Genomic DNA, 18105 nt, shown 5'->3' on the forward strand with positions numbered 1-18105 from the left:
CATTACTGAAAGACTTCTACAAATATCAGGTGCTTATAGTTCGATTATTGTACTGTGAGTAACTTAAAGACAAGTGAGCCTACAATCGAAATGCCAACATCATTTACATATTAGGACAGATATTTGTGATGTGGAGATGCCATTGTAACAAAAAAATGGTTCAAATGGCTCCGGGCACTATGGGACATAATTTCTGAGGTCATCAGTCCCTAGAACTTAGAACTACTTAAACCTAACTAACTTAAGGACACACACATCCAAGCCAGAGGCAGGATTTGAACCTGCAACCGTAGCAGTCTCGCGGCTCCAGACTGTAGCATCTAGAACTGCTCGGCCACAGCCAGCTGGCACCATTGTAACACTTGACATAAACAACATGAATGTTGGTGACATACTTTTTGACATACATATTGTTAGATTTTGGACATGGAAATACCGTAAGTTACATAATGTACATATTTTGATAGACACTTTTCATGTGAAAATAGCATTGTGATATCGGACATAAACTCTGTGTATATTGTTATTGTCTTCCTTCTGAAAATGGTGCTGGAGCTTGTTTGTTTTTGTGGATAGTCTCATTTAGTTCCAGGGCAAAATGTCAGCTGCTTGCTTACCATGTTATTTTAGCAGAACACATGTTTTACACAGTTATAGAAGAATTTTGGTGTGGTAATTGTGCAAGTTAACCCACTTAATGTATTTTGACAGATATGTAGACATCAAAATGACATCATGATGCTGATGTGTGTTTCACATACATTTTAGACATTGATTTGATCTATACTAGCTCCTTTATTTATTTTTGTTAAATAATAATAGAGGTTTTTCAGGTACTTAAAATATGACACCATATTAAGCGGTTTAAATGAAATGTAGCTATTGTGAAAATTAATACAAGTCATTCAGGTACTGCTGAACAGGCATGGAATGCAGAATTGTGTGTGTGAGGGTCCTTATAAGCAGATGGGACACATCATCAATGAACCCATACATACACATATTTCGTGTTGTTCGAACTAAGCTCATTGACAAGTGCTGCTAGACTATAAGTTATATCACTAGTGCCAAGTTACATCAACACTGTCAGTACCTGTCATTTTTCTTAATAATGTTATGTTTCTTAAAATGTTATGTATATAGCAATGACCCCAAGATAAAGAAGCAGAGTAGGCAATGGAAGCATGTGAATGCACTACTGCTGAAACAGGCAAAGAGACATCCATCATTAAACAAGTTAATGCTAAGTATGTTTTGGAACTGCCATAATATCACATTAACAGATTACACTCACAAGGGAAAACCGTTGCAAGAGTATACTACTGAAATCCTCAATGAGAATATGGAAGGGGTTGTTTATTGTTCATTGACAACCCCCAGCTCATCGTGTACAATTGTAGTCACACATTCTACTTCTTTGGGATCTTAAATTATGTTCCAATCTCCTTTTGGCAAGGCACCAAGTGAATTCTTCCTCTTTCCTTGGATGAAGAAAACATTGTATGGCAGATGTTTCCAGAATGATGTTCAAGGTGGAATATTTCCAGAGCAGCTGTAATTCAAACCTCTACAATTGCAATCTTTTCGAAGTCATTCAAAGATAGAAAATATGTGTTCCATTGAAGCATGAATATAGAGAGAAAGTCTAACATCATAAATCAGTTTCATAGTCATAGAGAGAGTTTTTCAAATGATGATTTAAATTTTTTTAATCCTATGTAATATTTATAATATTAGGTTGTCTTCTAGAATATGACAGAAATGATACAAAACATTTTTACAACTAGCATATAATAAATATATTTGTACTTGTTGAAATTATCAAGTAGTGGATACACAACAATATACAGAATGTGTAGGAGGTGTGGTTCAATAATTTTACATAGTCCACTGCTGTCTATATGATAAATTATCTTTCTTGATAACACTAATCTTCAAAATAATAATCTTGAGCTTACAAATACCTAGGTGCAACATGTCTACAGTTATAATTACAAGATATTGCCACTAACTTTATTTCATAATTTTAGATGTTGCAGTTTTATTTATCACTTACAAATCAAATATAATTTTCTTTTTAGATATCAAAAGGAAGACATTTGTAAAAGGCATAGGCACAGAAATAGCAAAAACGCAATAATTTTAAATTATAATGAATCCACCATTTGATATTGTGTATGATTTATAGTATTTCTTTCCATATATTTCCTTAGATCAGTTTGTCAACATCACACTGAAATGTGCGATTTCTTACAAATTCTAACTTCTTAAATTTAACACTGAGTATTTGTTGCAATACATGAATTTTGTTCCCTTTATTTACTGTAGAAATAAAACTAACTTTCTACAGTATTTAAATAAGCATTGATAATGACTCAAATGATCACAGACTTGTCCTTATTATGTAAAATATTTTATAAACAAATAATTGGAAACAAATTTGTGACATTTGGTTCCCTCATACCCTAAAGCCTATTTTTCTATGAATTTTTGAAGCAAGCTGAATAAGTCACAAGAATGATTAGATCTCTCAAAAATAAAGAAAATCTGCAAGTTCTAAGAGCAGATTACCACCAGTAATATTTTTGTGATCTGCTGTCAGTAGCTATTCAAGTCTTGATTATGCAAGAAGATCAGCTCAATAAATTTGTTCTGAGGCCCAATGTTACTTTGTCGTGAAAAAATTTGATCAAACACAAAATTTTTATCAGGAAAATGATAAACATGTACATGGAACCATTCTCATAAACACATGACTACATCAATAACAAGCTTAAACATACCAGTAACAAAAGAAGGCATACAGGAGAGAATGTAAAGAAATAAGAAGTATACATGCAATAATTAGCAGTGAATACAAGAACTTAATTCTAACAGAGATGAAACTGAACTACTAAGTGTAGCAATGGGACATTGGTGAAGCACCACCTTCTATACATCAGGAAAAAATTAGTTGACAAAGGAAAATATCTTTCTGGAATGGACTAGCATATTGTCAAAATAGTTACATACTTTGGTATCACAACTAGAACATGAGGGGTGAAAACACTGAAAATGAAAATCTGTTATTCAGTGTTTACATAAAAAAGATTTATGTAATGGGAAAGAATTTATGAAAATGATAGATTCAATATAAAAGAAACAAAAAGGCATCTATAATAAATAAGGTAATTGCTACATGATAGATATAAAGTTGGACCAAAGTGATAAATAGATGATGACTAATATTGATTGAATAAAATTATGAAAAATAAAAAACTGAGCAACAACAAAAGTGATATAATAACACCTATTAATAGTAACAGACAACTTCAGTTGCATTGAGCTACATATTTTATTCATGCAATTAAATTAAATATTATTTGTTGTGGGTAATATCAGTTTGAATTACAACTCCATTACAAAATGTACAATTTTGTGTAGAAAAACTAGAAGTATATTTATTCTGTGGTTTGTGGCAGTGACTAGTAACAAATACGTGGCTATAAACTTTGTGACAATATACAAATCACACATATTTCTTTACAAACAACAGTTACATGCTCTGTTAAACTCAGAGCCAATAAAAAAGTCTGTATCACACCAAACACTTTGAATAGTCCAAATTCTTCCCAGTGCATCCACAAAATTTCAAACAACATTTTGGAGCATTCTTGTACACTGATTTATCTCACTTTCCAGTGCTGGGAAACATTACTGCATCACAATAGTGGAAGTAAAGAGACTAATATCAGGAAAAGTGAAGACAGCAGTTGATTACTTGAACTGTCTAGTCCGACATAATCTGAAACAAAAAAGAGCACAAAGTAGGTAAGTCATTTCAAGATGGAATCTTTATAACACTCTTATAAAAATGTGCTGCTGTGATTTAGTATAGGTTTCTATTTCTACTATATGACATTCTTTTCAAATTTGCATTGTCTGATATTGTTACTTAGAGATAACTGCAAAATCTGTTTCTTCCTTTAACATCCTCTCATGTAGTAGTTCCTCACCCTCACTGGACAACACAAACATCTACAACACCGCATATGCAAGCTGCTCTAAATTGATAGGACCAGCTATACAAAACAGTAATAATTATATTAGTAAGATTAACATATGAGTTTAATGATGTACAGTACAATAAATAAAAAAATACAAAACAGTAATAATTATATTAGTAAGATTAACATATGAGTTTAATGATGTACAGTACAATAAATAAAAAAATACAAAACAGTAATAATTATATTAGTAAGATTAACATATGAGTTTAATGATGTACAGTACAATAAATAAAAAAATAAAAACAAAAATAAATGTTTGCAATATTGCTATTACCAGTGGGTGACTATATTACACACTAGCAGAAAATGGAAAATAGCCACATCCACACATATGACTTGGAAAAAAAATATATGCATTGGACACAAAAAGAGAGTTCAAAATACCATGGCATAGAGTAATAAATGTCAAGCCTATGACAGTTGGATATGAATTGCTGAAAGAATTGTGTTACCCAAATCATCATACAGCAGTAATAAACATTGTAGTCCTGCAATCTGGATGTAAAACATCGAGTTATTTAAAGATTCAGTATGTCATCTTAGTTCGAGTGGCAAAACTGACACCAGATGTTCTAGAAAGGTTAAGGACTTATTATTTGATTACACAATATTGATTTTTGACACAGTACAGAAGATTGAAGATGAAAGATCCATTTACTCTTTCAACTGATGAGCTAGCCAAAATTTTCCAGAAAACGAAAGCAATAAGAGTTTTAAGTTGCAGATATAACTATAATTTGTTTCTTTTATTGATCTCTCTATACCTTATTTTGGAGGACCTTCGTCCTTCATTGAGTGGAACCACATATATGAATTACTTGGGTAATCTGAGGCACTGTGTTCCAGTGGCCACAGACTGCTTTTATGTATAGTATTTCCATTACACAGACTTCTTATAAACTGAAATAAACAAAGATTGTGCATTAGTGAGTTCTGTGTAGAAACTCCACTAACGAATCAATGGTTCATTATCGACACAAAAACCCTATTGAACGTTCACACCCTGCCCCTCTGCCCCTGCGACTATTCCCACAACACCTCTCTTCCCCTTGTCTCATCCGAAATTACTTGAGACCTTGTGAGCCCACATTTACTTCCAGCCATAAATACCATGACTTGGCTGTATCCCTTGGACAACAGCATTACTTATAGCAATATCAGCAGAAATATAAATATTATCAGTGCTTTACAACTCAGCATTCCTTGCACCAAGAATAAAAACATCAAGAATGTGCACATTATATTGTTGAAAGATCAACGATTGTAAGAAACAGTTTGTGCTATAGGTGTACAAGAAGGAAAAGTACTGTATTTTCCACATGAAGAATTAACTACAAAGAAAAGGTTATACAGTATAGATACAGAATTGTTGAATGTTGATTAAAAATGAAATGAATTTGTCAGCTATTTTGAAAAAAATCTAACTGATTTTGTGCACTGATTATTTTTAATGCGGACGAGACATGGGTCCAACAAGTAAAATATCAGTCAAAGCAATGTGTGAAAAGACCAGGTGAAGTCTATTTTATCTGCTGAAGGTCATGGGTCGTGCTGGCAGGGACTACTAAGCAAACTTAGTAAACAAAGTCTATGAAGAAACATGCTTGAGAGACGGCTTGATAAGCAAAATGATAAATATTCTTCAGTGTAACACACATGCCGACACAGCTGCTTCATGTACGAGGTGCATTCAAGTTCTAAGGCCTGCGATTTTTTTTTCTCCGGACTGGAAAGAGATAGAAACATGCGCATTGTTTTAAAATGAGGCAGCGTTCATTGTCAATACGTCCCAGAGATGGTAGCACCGTATGGCAGATGGAATTTTACCGCCAGCGGCGAGAATGAGAACTGTTTTAAATACTTAAAATGGCGACGTTTTCCTTACTTGAACAGCGTGCAATCATTCGTTTTCTGAATTTGCGTGGTGTGAAACCAATTGAAATTCATCGACAGTTGAAGTAGACATGTGGTGATGGAGTTACGGATGTGTCGAAAGTGCGTTCGTGGGTGCGACAGTTTAATGAAGGCAGAGCATCATGTGACAACAAACCGAAGCAACCTTGGGCTCGCACAAGCCGGTCTGACGACATGATCGAGAAAGTGGAGAGAATTGTTTTGGGGAATCGCCGAATGACTGTTGAACAGATCGCCTCCAGAGTTGGCATTTCTGTGGATTCTGTGCACACAATCCTGCATGACGACCTGAAAATGCGAAAAGTGTCATCCAGGTGGGTGCCACGAATGCTGACGGACGACCACATGGCTACCCGTGTGTCATGTTACCAAGCAATGTTGACGCGCAACGACAGCATGAATGGGACTTTCTTTTCGTCGGTTGTGACAATGGATTAGACGTGGATGCCATTTTTCAATCCAGAAACAAAGCGCCAGTCAGCTCAATGGAAGCACAGAGATTCACTGCCACCAAAAAAATTTCGGGTAACCGCCAGTGCTGAAAAAATGATGGTGTCCATGTTCTGGGACAGCGAGGGCGTAATCCTTACCCATTGCGTTCCAAAGGGCACTACGGTAACAGGTGCATCCTACGAAAATGTTTTGAAGAACAAATTCCTTCCTGCACTGCAATAAAAACGTCCAGCAAGGGCTGCACGTGTGCTGTTTCACCAAGACAACGCATCCGCACATCGAGCTAACGTTACGCAACAGTTTCTTCGTGATAACAACTTTGAAGTGATTCCTCATGCTCCCTAGTCACCTGACCTGGGTCCTTGTGACTTTTGGCTTTTTCCAACAATGAAAGACACTCTCCGTGGCCGCACATTCACCAGCCGTGCTGTTATTGCCTCGGCGATTTTCCAGTGGTCAAAACAGACTCCTAAAGAAGCCTTCGCCACTGCCATGGAATCATGGCGTCAGCGTTGTGAAAAATGTGTACGTCTGCAGGGCGATTACGTCGAGAAGTAACGCCAGTTTCATCGATTTCGGGTGAGTAGTTAATTAGAAAAAAAACCGGAGGCCTTAGAACTTGAATGCACCTCATATGAGAAGACTTAGGGATTTGAAGCACGAATTAATGAATGAAAAGCATCTTCTGGATCATAATTTTTTTGTTGTAATTGAAGACCAGTCTCGACTTGACTAATGTAGTCAACTTTCAAGTAGGGAAAAATAAGAATGAGCTACGACAACGTAAGTATTACACAAGTATAGGACTATAAATATTAATGACAATGGTTCGACAAATAACCTTACAATATGTCTATACCTAGTGCTGTAACGTGCAGTTTGTCAGTAGTGGTTTAAATGTGGCACAAGACTAAATAAAAATGTGGAGCGGAAGGACTAGGTAATATTACAGAGCCAGTCATATGACATATATAGCAATTAATGGTCGGTACTTTGATTCAGTGTAAAGAACATACTTCCATCATAAAATAAAGAGAATTATTAAAATCGAAAATCTGTAAAATTAATACATATGAATGATTTGTTACAAGATAAAAGTAAAAATCAAGTCTTGAAAACAACACCACAGTAAATTGTACATCATATGTGTCATAATACAGAAAGTGCGAGGTTAACAAACTAATCTCATTTGCATTAATTTGAGTTCTCCATCTGTTAAAAAAAAACCTGAAAAACTTGCGTTGATTTAAAAAAAATACCTGTGACTGATATAATAGTGGCACACAATACTGGCCACTCTGTTTCTCCCAACTACTACGTTCCACCTCCTTTTTAATACTTAGTACTAATATTGTTTGCTGGATGTTCTGGCTGCTTTTGTAACTAGACTCCTTCAACAATTTTATCTTATGTCAAATAAAGAGTCCTAAGTTTTTTAATTTTGCCATGAAAGCAAGTTCTTCAAATTGCGTTTTAACACATGGAGAAATGAAATATGCATATTAGATGTGTTGTGAGAATACTGCAGTTCATTGTGATGTTGTTTGTTACCCTTTTTTTACTTTTTTCTTGTGAAATATCGTTCATACTGACATGTATTGTGTCAACGTATTTCTGATTTTAATTATTCTCTTTGTTTTGTGATGGAAGAATCTTCTTTGCACTGAATCAATGCACTATCAGCGACTTTTGCGCATGTCACATGACTATGTAACCTACCTCATTGCATTCTATCTACACTCTTACGTAGTTTTATGTCACATTCAAACCACTATTGTTAAGCTGCACCTTGTGGCGCTAAATAAGAATAAGTTCATGCTGTTTTAATGACATTTGTAGTAACATTGTCGGTATTATTTATGGCGTTATTCTTATGCAATTTTTATGTTGTCTTGACTCATTATGTCTTGCACCATCTTAGATCTGAAAATATTGATTCAGACGGCTTTTTCATTCATTATACCAAGTACCCGGGAAATTCGGTGACAAAGTATGCCCAATGCAACAGTGAAATTCGAGGAAGAATCGCTATGCCCAAAACTGTATTCAATAAAAAGAGGAATCTGCTGACGAGGAAGTTAAGCTTGGAATTAAGGAAGAAACTGGTGAAGTGCTACATCTGGAGCATTGTGCTATACGCAGGAGAGACATGGACCATGAGAAAAAAGGGAAAAAGTCTTGAAAGTTTTGAAATGTGTTGCTGGAGAAGATTGTAGAAGATCAAGTGGACCGATCGGGTGACGAATAACGTTGTACTGAGGAGATTAGGAGGGAAGAGAGACATTCTGCATACAGTTCTTCATAGGAAGGTCAACTGGATCGGACACATATTTAGACATGGACGGCTCATACACGAGGTCATTGGCGGGATAATTAAAGGAATGGTAGGACCAGAAAGAAGAAGAATTGAGCTTCTGGATGACATGGAAGATGGAAAGAGATAGAGCACACTGAAGGAAGAAGCAGAAGACGTGGAACATTGGCATCAGAAATTCTCCGTACGAGGACACAAACCAGCCATTAGGCAGAATACTAAATAATAATAATAATAATATACCAACGAAGATCACGGTTTCCTGAGATATGTCGTCAATTATGAAGTACGAGCTGCTATGGTACCTAACGCATTCGCCTGATTTGGCCTGTAAGATGACTGCGCTGAATACGAACAAATTTTTTCTAGCTTTAGAAACGTCATCGTTCCCTGCCTGACAGAGACAACTTATTGTTTCCCTGACAACTGTACTTTGCATGGCAGCCCGAACATACCGTCTGGGTCGACGATGCACTGGCGGTGGAGCTCGTAGGCGAACCCCTTGCAGACGCAGCTGCCGGCCTCGCACACCATGTTCTTGCCGCACTGCGCCGTCAGCTCGCACGCGTCTCGCAGCGTCACCCCTGTAAACGAGGCAACCTCATTAAACACAGCCCGTTTCTCACTTCACCAAGCCGTACTTGTTATCTACACTACTGGCCGTTAAAATTGCTACACCACGAAGATGACGTGCTACACACCCGAAATTTAACTGACAGGCAGAAGATGCTGTGATATGCAAGTGATCAGCTTTCCAGAGCATTCACACAAGGTTGGTGCCAGTGGCGACACCTACAACGTGCTGACATGAGGAAAGTTTCCAATCGATTTCTCATACACGAATAGCAGTTGACCGGCGTTGCCTGATGAAACGTTATGATGTCTCGTGTAAGGAGGAGAAATGAGTACCATCACGTTTCCGACTTTGATAAAGGTCGGATTGTAGCCTATCGCGATCGCGGTTTATCGTATCACGACATTGCTGCTCGCGTTGGTCGAGATCCAATGACTGTTAGCAGAATATGGAATCGGTGGTTTCAGGAGGGTAATACGGAACGCCGTGCTGCATCCCAATGGCCTCGTATCACTAGCAGTCGAGATGACAGGCATCTTATCTGCATGGCTGTAACGGATCTTGCAGCCACGTCTCGATCCCTGGGTCAACAGATGGGGACGTTTGCAAGACAACAACCATCTGCACGAACAGTTCGACGACGTTTGCAGCAGCATGGACTATCAGCTCGGAGACCATGGCTTCGGTTACCCTTGACGCTGCATCACAGACAGGAGCGCATGCGATGATGTACTCAACGACGAACCTGTGTGCTCGAATGGTAAAAAGTCCTTTTTTCGGATGAATCCAGGTTCTGTTTACAGCATCATGGTCGTATCCGTGTTTGGCGACATCGCTGTGAACGCACATTGGAAGCGTGTATTCGTCATCGCCATACTGGCGTATCACCCTGCGTGATGGTATGGGTTGCCACTGGTTACACGTCTCGGTCACCTCTTGTTCGAATTGACGGCGTTCTGAACAGTGGACGTTACATTTCAGATGTGTTACGACCCGTGTCTCTACCCTTCACTCGATCCCTGCGAAACCCTACATTTCAGCAGGATAATGCACGACCGCATGTTGCAGGTCCAGTACGGGCCTTTCTGGATACAGAAAATTTTCGACTGCTGCCCTGGCCAGCACATTCTCCAGATCTCTCGCCAACTGAAAACGTCTGGTCAATGGTGGCCGAGCAACAGGCTCGTCACAATAAGCCAGTCACTACTCTTGATGAACTGTGGCATCGAGTTGAAGCTGTATGGGCAGTTGTACCTGTACACGCCATCCAAGCTCTGTTTGACTCAATGCCCAGGCGTATCAAGGCCGTTATTATGCCAGAGGTGGTTGTTCCGGGTACTGATTTTTCAGGATCTATGCACCCAAACTGCGTGAAAATGTAATCACATGTCAGTTCTAGTATAATATGTTTGTCCAATGAATACCCGTTTATGATCTGCATTTCTTCTTGGTGTAGCAATTTTAATGGCCAGTAGTGTAGTTTGGCAGTTCCGGACGCTCAGTGAGCGCTTAAGAAAGTAAAGAGGTAGAACAATAATTGTCTCTGGCGTGATGAAGCATATTTCCCAAATAACAGAAGTAGGTATCTTCTAAGGGAGGAGGAGAAGAAGGCTCACATCCGGCACCTGTGAAAAAGTTCATAGGGGCCTTACGTCGACTTCTCACCGAAAAACGTCGAAAATAAAAATCGTCGGAACGTCGTAGAAATTCGACCAACTGACTTAACCATAAACCTGAGAATTTTATATTAGCTAATAGTTTCTCAGAAAATGGAGCTGCATCGATCTTTGGGGCATAAACGTATATTTAGATACATTCTAAGACAAAACAAACGACACACAACGAGGCAGTTATCCGAATGAGACGGAAATCAGTAAATGTGATGTACAGGTACGGACATACAAATTATTAAAATTTGAGGAAAATTGTATCATTTATTCAAAAGAAACATCGTCACAAACTGACCAAGTCAATGACGCGTTGGTCAACCTCTGGCCTTCAGCACGCATTTATTCGGCCTGGCATTGGTTGTTAGAGCTGCTGGATATTCTCCTGAGGCATATCGTGCCAAATTCTGTCCAATAGGCGCGTTACATCGTCGAACTCCCAAACTGGTTGGTGGGCCCTGCCCACAATGCTCCACACATTCTCAGTTGTGGAAAGATGTGACGACCTTGCCGGCCAAGGTAGGGTTGGCAACCACGACGACAAGCTGTAGAAACTATAGTCATGTGCCTGTGGGCATTATCTTTCTGAAATGTACGCCCAGGAAGGCGCGCCATGAAGGGCGACAAAACAGGGCATAGAATATCGTCGACAAACTGCAGTGCTGTAAGTGCGGTATCACTTATCGATACCACCCCATGGGCGTCCCAGTTGGTAATGAAAATGCAAATTTATGTCTGAAGTCGATAGTGGCCGCGCGGGATCTGGCTGACCCAATGGTGTGCGCCCGATGAGTAACGCCACCAGCGGCTCTGAACTGCAAGCGCCCTCTGCCGCCGTGGTGTAGAGCGGCCGGCGGCAGCGACTCATCCAACTTGTGCTCGAAGCCACATCGTCCCACGAAGCAATGCAGACACCATCCAGTCGCATCTTCAGCTCCAGTATTCATGTTTTAGTACAGAGAGAAACTCTTCCTTGTTGTCAGTGTGGCAGCTAGACTCTGATTCTTGCTACGTATTTGTAATGAGTCTTCGTTCACTTCGAGAAATACGAGTTAAGTAGATCTTCTGTTTGCTGTGTTATCTTGTTGGCTAATCATGTCTGCGACTGTTGCCGCATCGCTCTGTAGAACACCTATCGTTACAGTTGTGTACGAAGTCGTACACAGTTATATGGATGCCACGGAAGACAACCAATGTGTTCCTGTTTCTCTGTACGTAGACATCACATCTACCGATTTCCGTCCCTTTCGGATAAGTCCTTCGTGTTGCGTCGTTTTCTTGTCTTTTTTTATCTTAGAATGTATGTAGCGTTCAGTCTAAAATGTCACGTAGACAGCTCTTTAACCTATAGGGCATACTGACATTGTATTGTATGTTAACCGGGGTCCTAGAAACGACGGAGAGGCTCCGTCCCCGCCGCAGCTGCAGTAGTCCACAACTCCAAGACGACTACCGCAGTCCACTTCAGCCCTCTGCAGCCCCACACCGAACCTCTCTTTCAGGGTTATTGTGCGGTTCGGCCCCCGGTGGAAACCCCCCCCCCCCCCCCCCCCCCACGGGACTTCTCACATCACACGAGTGTAACCCCTATGTTTGCGTGGTAGAGTAATGGTGGTGTACGCGTACGTGGAGAACTTGTTTGCGCAGCAATCGCCGGCATAGTGTAGCTGAGGCGGAATAACGGGAACCAGCCCTCGTTCGCCGAGGTAGATGGAAAACCGCCTAAAAACCGTCCACAGACTGGCCAGCTCACCGGACCTCGACACAAGTTCGCCGGGCGGATCCGTGCCGGGGACCAGACGGTCCTTCCGAATCCGGAAAGCCGTCCGTTAGACCGCACGGCTAACCGGGCGGGCCATACTGACATTAGTATCGGAATATATCAGTCATGAATTTGTTTTGAGGAATGAATCTCACAAATATAATTCTAGAATCAGAAACAGCTGTATTTCACTCACCCTCAGTGTGTTACAGAAAGGTACGCGTTATTCAGTCACAATAGTCTTTTGCCATCTACTCGTTGATGTAAGGAATAATGAACGTAAACTGAAATCTTATGTACTTGACAACCCCTTTACTCAAAGAAAAATTTCTAAAATTGTAATAATTTTATGCGCGCGCTTATGTGTGTGTGTGTGTGTGTGTGTGTGTGTGTGTGTGTGTGTGTGTGTGTGTGTGTTAGACGAGAGAGAGAGAGAGAACACGTAGTTAAGTTTAAATCACTGTACAGAGGGTGTTCGGAAATTCCCGTTACAAATTTCTAGGATTTATAGAGGGGAGTGAGTAGACAATATTTTGTGTATGAACCCATGACCGGAAAAGTACAGTTCCTGTTCTACGATGGTTTCAATTGAAATGCGTAAAGCGTCCACGTCTGCTGCACTAGAAACTGAAGAGACAGCATGTGGGCTGGAGAGTGTGTTGCACAACATGCTTCGTGGGTACAGTGTCTGTAACAACGTTGGTGCTCGGCACAGCTGTTGCAATGCATCGGTATTGTTCCGTAGGTACAGTATGATGCGTTCTTTTTTATTTTGGAATAATGTAAACATATAATGTTTTAGTATTAATACAGACAAATGTACTTGAATGAGAATTAGATGTTTCGTTATGATTTCTTTCTAACTATTACTTAATAATTGTACTGCGCCATGGCTAATTCAATTCCTGAAGCAGAAGTGGATGAGTTAAACATCTGAACTGAAACCGTAATAGAAGGGAAACGGCATGTATCGAGACATGGGTTCCTGTTCAAAATGTTATGTACTCACTCCCATCGGCAAGTTCTTGAAGTCAGTAACGGTAATTTTCGTACATCCTGTATAATAAATGACTCGTCAGAGAATATGGTTGAAGGAAAGTATGGTCATGGAAGAATGATAGTTGCTCCATTAATGGTGAAGCTCCATCTTGAAGGGATAAATTTGATCATGTTGCCATTATGTTTTTCTAATAAAAGGTCAAACCTTTATTTGTAGAGCTTAGATCTACTGCACTAATCTGCCATATTACAACCTAGAGATCAATGGTAATTCTGAGTAACTATGTTCTGCAGGTGGGTTATTGCAGATACACTGCTGGCCATTAAAACTAAAATACCAAGAAGGACAGCAAATAAGGAATACTTGCTTATTGGGCGTGCACAGAATACGCGATTAAATTCGTAGAAGATTTTAGGGTACACAGGATGCGAAATTTAGTGTACAGGGCTACTCCAACTGGCCTGCAACAGTGACTGTAATCCGACTGGGTACCGAGTCTAATTGGCAATGAGTCCAGATGGCAGATAGGGGTACGTCGTTCAACCACGTTCTAGCTCTATGCTAGAGTTCTAAAGTCTTGGTGTCTGGCAGGTGCTGGCGGGCCCCTCTTTCGGCGACCCATGAGCACATGTTTTCAATGGATGAAAATAGTGGGGAGTGTGCCTATCAGTGCACTAGTCGAACAGTCTCTGTATCGAATGTGCTGTGACGGCACGAGCAACATGCAGTTTGTTGAAGGAGAACGTCATGATTACCTCGAAGATAACGCACAACCACAGGCCTTAACATGCTAGAAATGAGACGAGTAGTGCCAAAATCCCTGCTTTGCAAACCACAGGTACCCAATGGCTTTCCATTTCATCACGAAAGGTGCTGGGCTCCTGTTTCAATGACGAATACAATCTGGCAATATTCGTCCTTCTCGGGGCCTCCAGACACTTACATCATCATCGCGATGACTGGCAGTTATCTCTCAATATCAGTAAGTGTAACCTACTGCGTATAACAAGGCGAAAATTCCCATTAGTGCAGGAGTACAAAATAACTGATCAGTCTTTGGAAGCGGTAAGATCAGTCAAGTATCTGGGTGTGACTATTCGAAATGGTCTCAAATGGAATGATCAGATTACACAAGTAACAGGTAAGGCGTACTCTAGATTGCGGTTTATTGGTAGAATCCTGAAGCGATGCAGTCCGTCAACAAAGTAAACAGCTTACAATACGTTAGTTCGTCCATTCTTAGAGTATTGTTCGTCTGTATGGGACCCTTACCAGCTGGGTCTGATTAAAGAGATTGAGAAGGTCCAAAGAAGAGCGGCGAGATTCGTGACTGCTACATTTAACCATCGCGAGAGCGTTACAAATCTCATAGAAAGTTTGAAATGGGACACACTTGCAGATAGACGACGCTCTAAACAGAAGGGGCTGCTCACTAAATTCCGAAATCCAATCTTCGCCGAGGATGTAGAGCATATATTATTACCACCAACTTTCAAATCGCGTAATGATCATCATTCAAAGATAAGGGAGATAAGAGCTCGTACTGTGGCGTTCAGACAGTCGTTTTTCCGGGGTTGTAGAACCCCATAAAGGAACAGTCACGGAGTTCGACAGCATCCACTATGGATAAAATTCATTTAGTCGTTTTTCCCTCTCGTGATCCGAGAGTGGAACAGAGGGGGGGGGGGGGGGGCGGGCGAATTGTGCCCTCCGCCACACACCGCTTGGTGGCTAGCGGAGTATATATGTAGATGTTGTACACAGAATCGGAGGCTCGACTGCCACCGTTGTGCCACTTCGGTGTCCAGTCTTGCTGGGTACAGCACTGTTTGGCTTGTCTCTCTTTGCTGCCGCATCAAAGGAATCGGCAGCAATGGGCGCCGTGTTCACAGTACATGGTATTACAGTTTTAATGGCCAGCAGTGAAACTAAAGTAAAGAGAAGCAGTGCGGCGACTTACTGGGCAGGCACCGGTCGGCGTACAGCACGAAGGCGGGCTTGCAGAGGCAGTGCTGGTAGCCGCGCTCGTCCGGCAGGCAGGCGGCGTGCGGCACGCCGGCGCACTGCACCTGCTCCTCGCAGCGGTAGCGCAGCTTCAGCGCTGCGCACACAACACACCACCACCAGAGATCAGAAACGGGCCGAGTACGAGTCAGCTGTTGCGGGTTGCATAGTTCACAAATCAAGCCGCCGCTGTCACGTCAGTGATAACGGGCTTCCTTCTTTCTTGCTGTAGTTCTGCGTGTATGACGAGTCTGAGAACTTTGGCGCTGCAGTCGCTTCGTACTTTGTTACTGTACCACACAGACGTGTAAGGCTACTTGTGATTTACTGTTAGTACAGAAGATGAGTACACGATCTTTCTACTGTGGAGAAACACTGAGACAAAGTGATCAATTGTCAGGTTGAGATGGTTTAACAAAGCTGTGTTTTGTGAGACTGTGGAGGGTGTAAGATGAAACTTAACTGATGAAATGTACATAATTGCAAATACACTGATCAGCCAAAACGCTATGACCACTGCCCCCCCCCCTCCCCCCCCGCCTGATGGCGTTTTGGGCACGTGACGCGGTAACAAAAGTATTTAAATGGTTCAGATGGGTCTAAGCACTATGGGACTTAACATCGGATGTCATCAGTCCTCTAGACTTAGAGCTACTTAAACCTAACAAACCTAAGGACATTATACACATCCACGCCTGAGGCAGGATTCGAACCTGCAACCGTAGCAGCAGCGCGGTTCCGGACTGAAGTGCCTAGAACCGCTCGCTCACAGCGGCCGGCAAAAGTATGTAAGTGGAGCAGGGATTGACGAGGGAATCAAGCAGGTACGGACGTGGAATCACCCTAGTGAAGATATAGGCTGCAAATGGTGAAATCCAGTGAGATAAGCGACTTCTACAACGGGCAGATTAATAGTACGCAGAGCTTGCTTACTAGTATCTAGAAAACGGCGAATCTGGTCGAATGTTCACGTGGTACTGTCGTGAACATTTATGGAAAGAGGTAGGAGGACAGTGAAACTACCACTAGGTGCTAAGAGGCTGGACGTCCACGACTCCTCACAGAACCTGGGCTTCGGAAGATCCGTAAAGTAGCACATATGGTGACCTGTGGCATTTCTGCTCACACAGCACAATACTGGTGCACGCACATGTGTTTCCGAGCACACCGTTCATCGTACGTTGTTGAACATGGCTCTTCGCAGCAGACCACCCCTATATGTTCACATGTTGACACAACGACATCATCAATTACCACTGCAGTAGACACAGGACCATTAGGATTCGAACGTCATCGACGGAAAAGTATCGCCTCTTCGGGTGAGTCACAGTTTTGTTACATTAGGTCAATTCCAGTGTCCACAAACGCCGTCATCGAGGTGAATGACGGCTCGAAACGTGCAGCGTGACACGAACGCAGGCTGGTAGGAGCAGTATAATGCTGTAGGAGGCATTCTCCTGCGCTTGCATGGAACCTGTGGTAGTAATCCGAGACTCTCTGACAGCTGTGAATCACCTGCATACCTTCATGCTTGATGTCTTCCCCGACCTCGATGTCATCTTTCAGCCGTATAACTGTCCGCGTCTAGGAGCCAGAACCGTGCTACAGTGGTCTGAGGAGCATTACAGTGAACTCACTTTGACATCTCGGCGACCAGTTTTGCCTGATGTAAATCCTATGGAACCAATCTGAGTAGCTATCGGATGCCATCACCGCGGACGCAAAACCAACGGCCCGTCATTTAAGCGAATTATTTGACCTGTGTTCAGACATCTAATGCCACATGCCTCCACAAACCTACTAGCAGACTGTCAGAGCCCTGATACACAGAATCAGGGATGTATTTCGTTCCAAAGACGGACAAACAAGATATTAAACAGGTAGTCATAATGTTTTGGCTCATCAGTATATGCCACATTAGAGGACGACTAACATCTGGAACAAATTTCATGCTATAGTCCACGCTTCTGAAGAAAAACATACGAATTTCACCCAGTCGAAACAACATGGTTATATTCTTGTTTATTCCACCTCTACCATGAGAAAACCGTATGTGTTGCTTCAAACAAAACCTGGGTACATAACAACGTCACTGTTACAGCCCAGTTTTGGTCATGGCTACTTACTTTCATGGGCTAATAGCGAGTTATGTAGGTTGGCCCGCCATTCGTTTATGTAAATTTTTCTAAGAATGTTATAAATGTATTTTAAATATTAATCTCTATTTAGAGACTGCACTTGACCCTCATGTCATGTTTTCTGGAATTTTGAAAACACGTGTATGAAAACGAGGATCTGGCAACACTGTCACATAGTGCAGCGCATCGGAATGTGCAGAGGAACGTGTATCAACCCATGCTACAGCACC

At 41.2% G+C, this 18105-nt stretch overlaps 1 protein-coding gene across 1 annotated transcript in view; it reads right to left on the bottom strand.

The window, feature by feature from the left end:
• Positions 1-3434: 3434 nt before the first annotated feature.
• LOC126483852 (uncharacterized) overlaps positions 3435-18105 on the bottom strand; it is a 225298-nt gene continuing 210627 nt past the window's right edge. The window contains exons 4-6 of the mRNA XM_050107071.1: positions 15694-15834; positions 9186-9314; positions 3435-3784 (exon numbers count right to left, since the gene is read on the bottom strand). Of these exons, the coding sequence (XP_049963028.1) occupies positions 3702-3784; positions 9186-9314; positions 15694-15834 (353 nt within the window). The 3' untranslated portion in view covers positions 3435-3701. The remainder of the gene's footprint in view (positions 3785-9185; positions 9315-15693; positions 15835-18105) is intronic.

Source organism: Schistocerca serialis, chromosome 1 (assembly GCF_023864345.2).
Source record: "Schistocerca serialis cubense isolate TAMUIC-IGC-003099 chromosome 1, iqSchSeri2.2, whole genome shotgun sequence".
NCBI lineage: Eukaryota > Metazoa > Arthropoda > Insecta > Orthoptera > Acrididae > Schistocerca > Schistocerca serialis.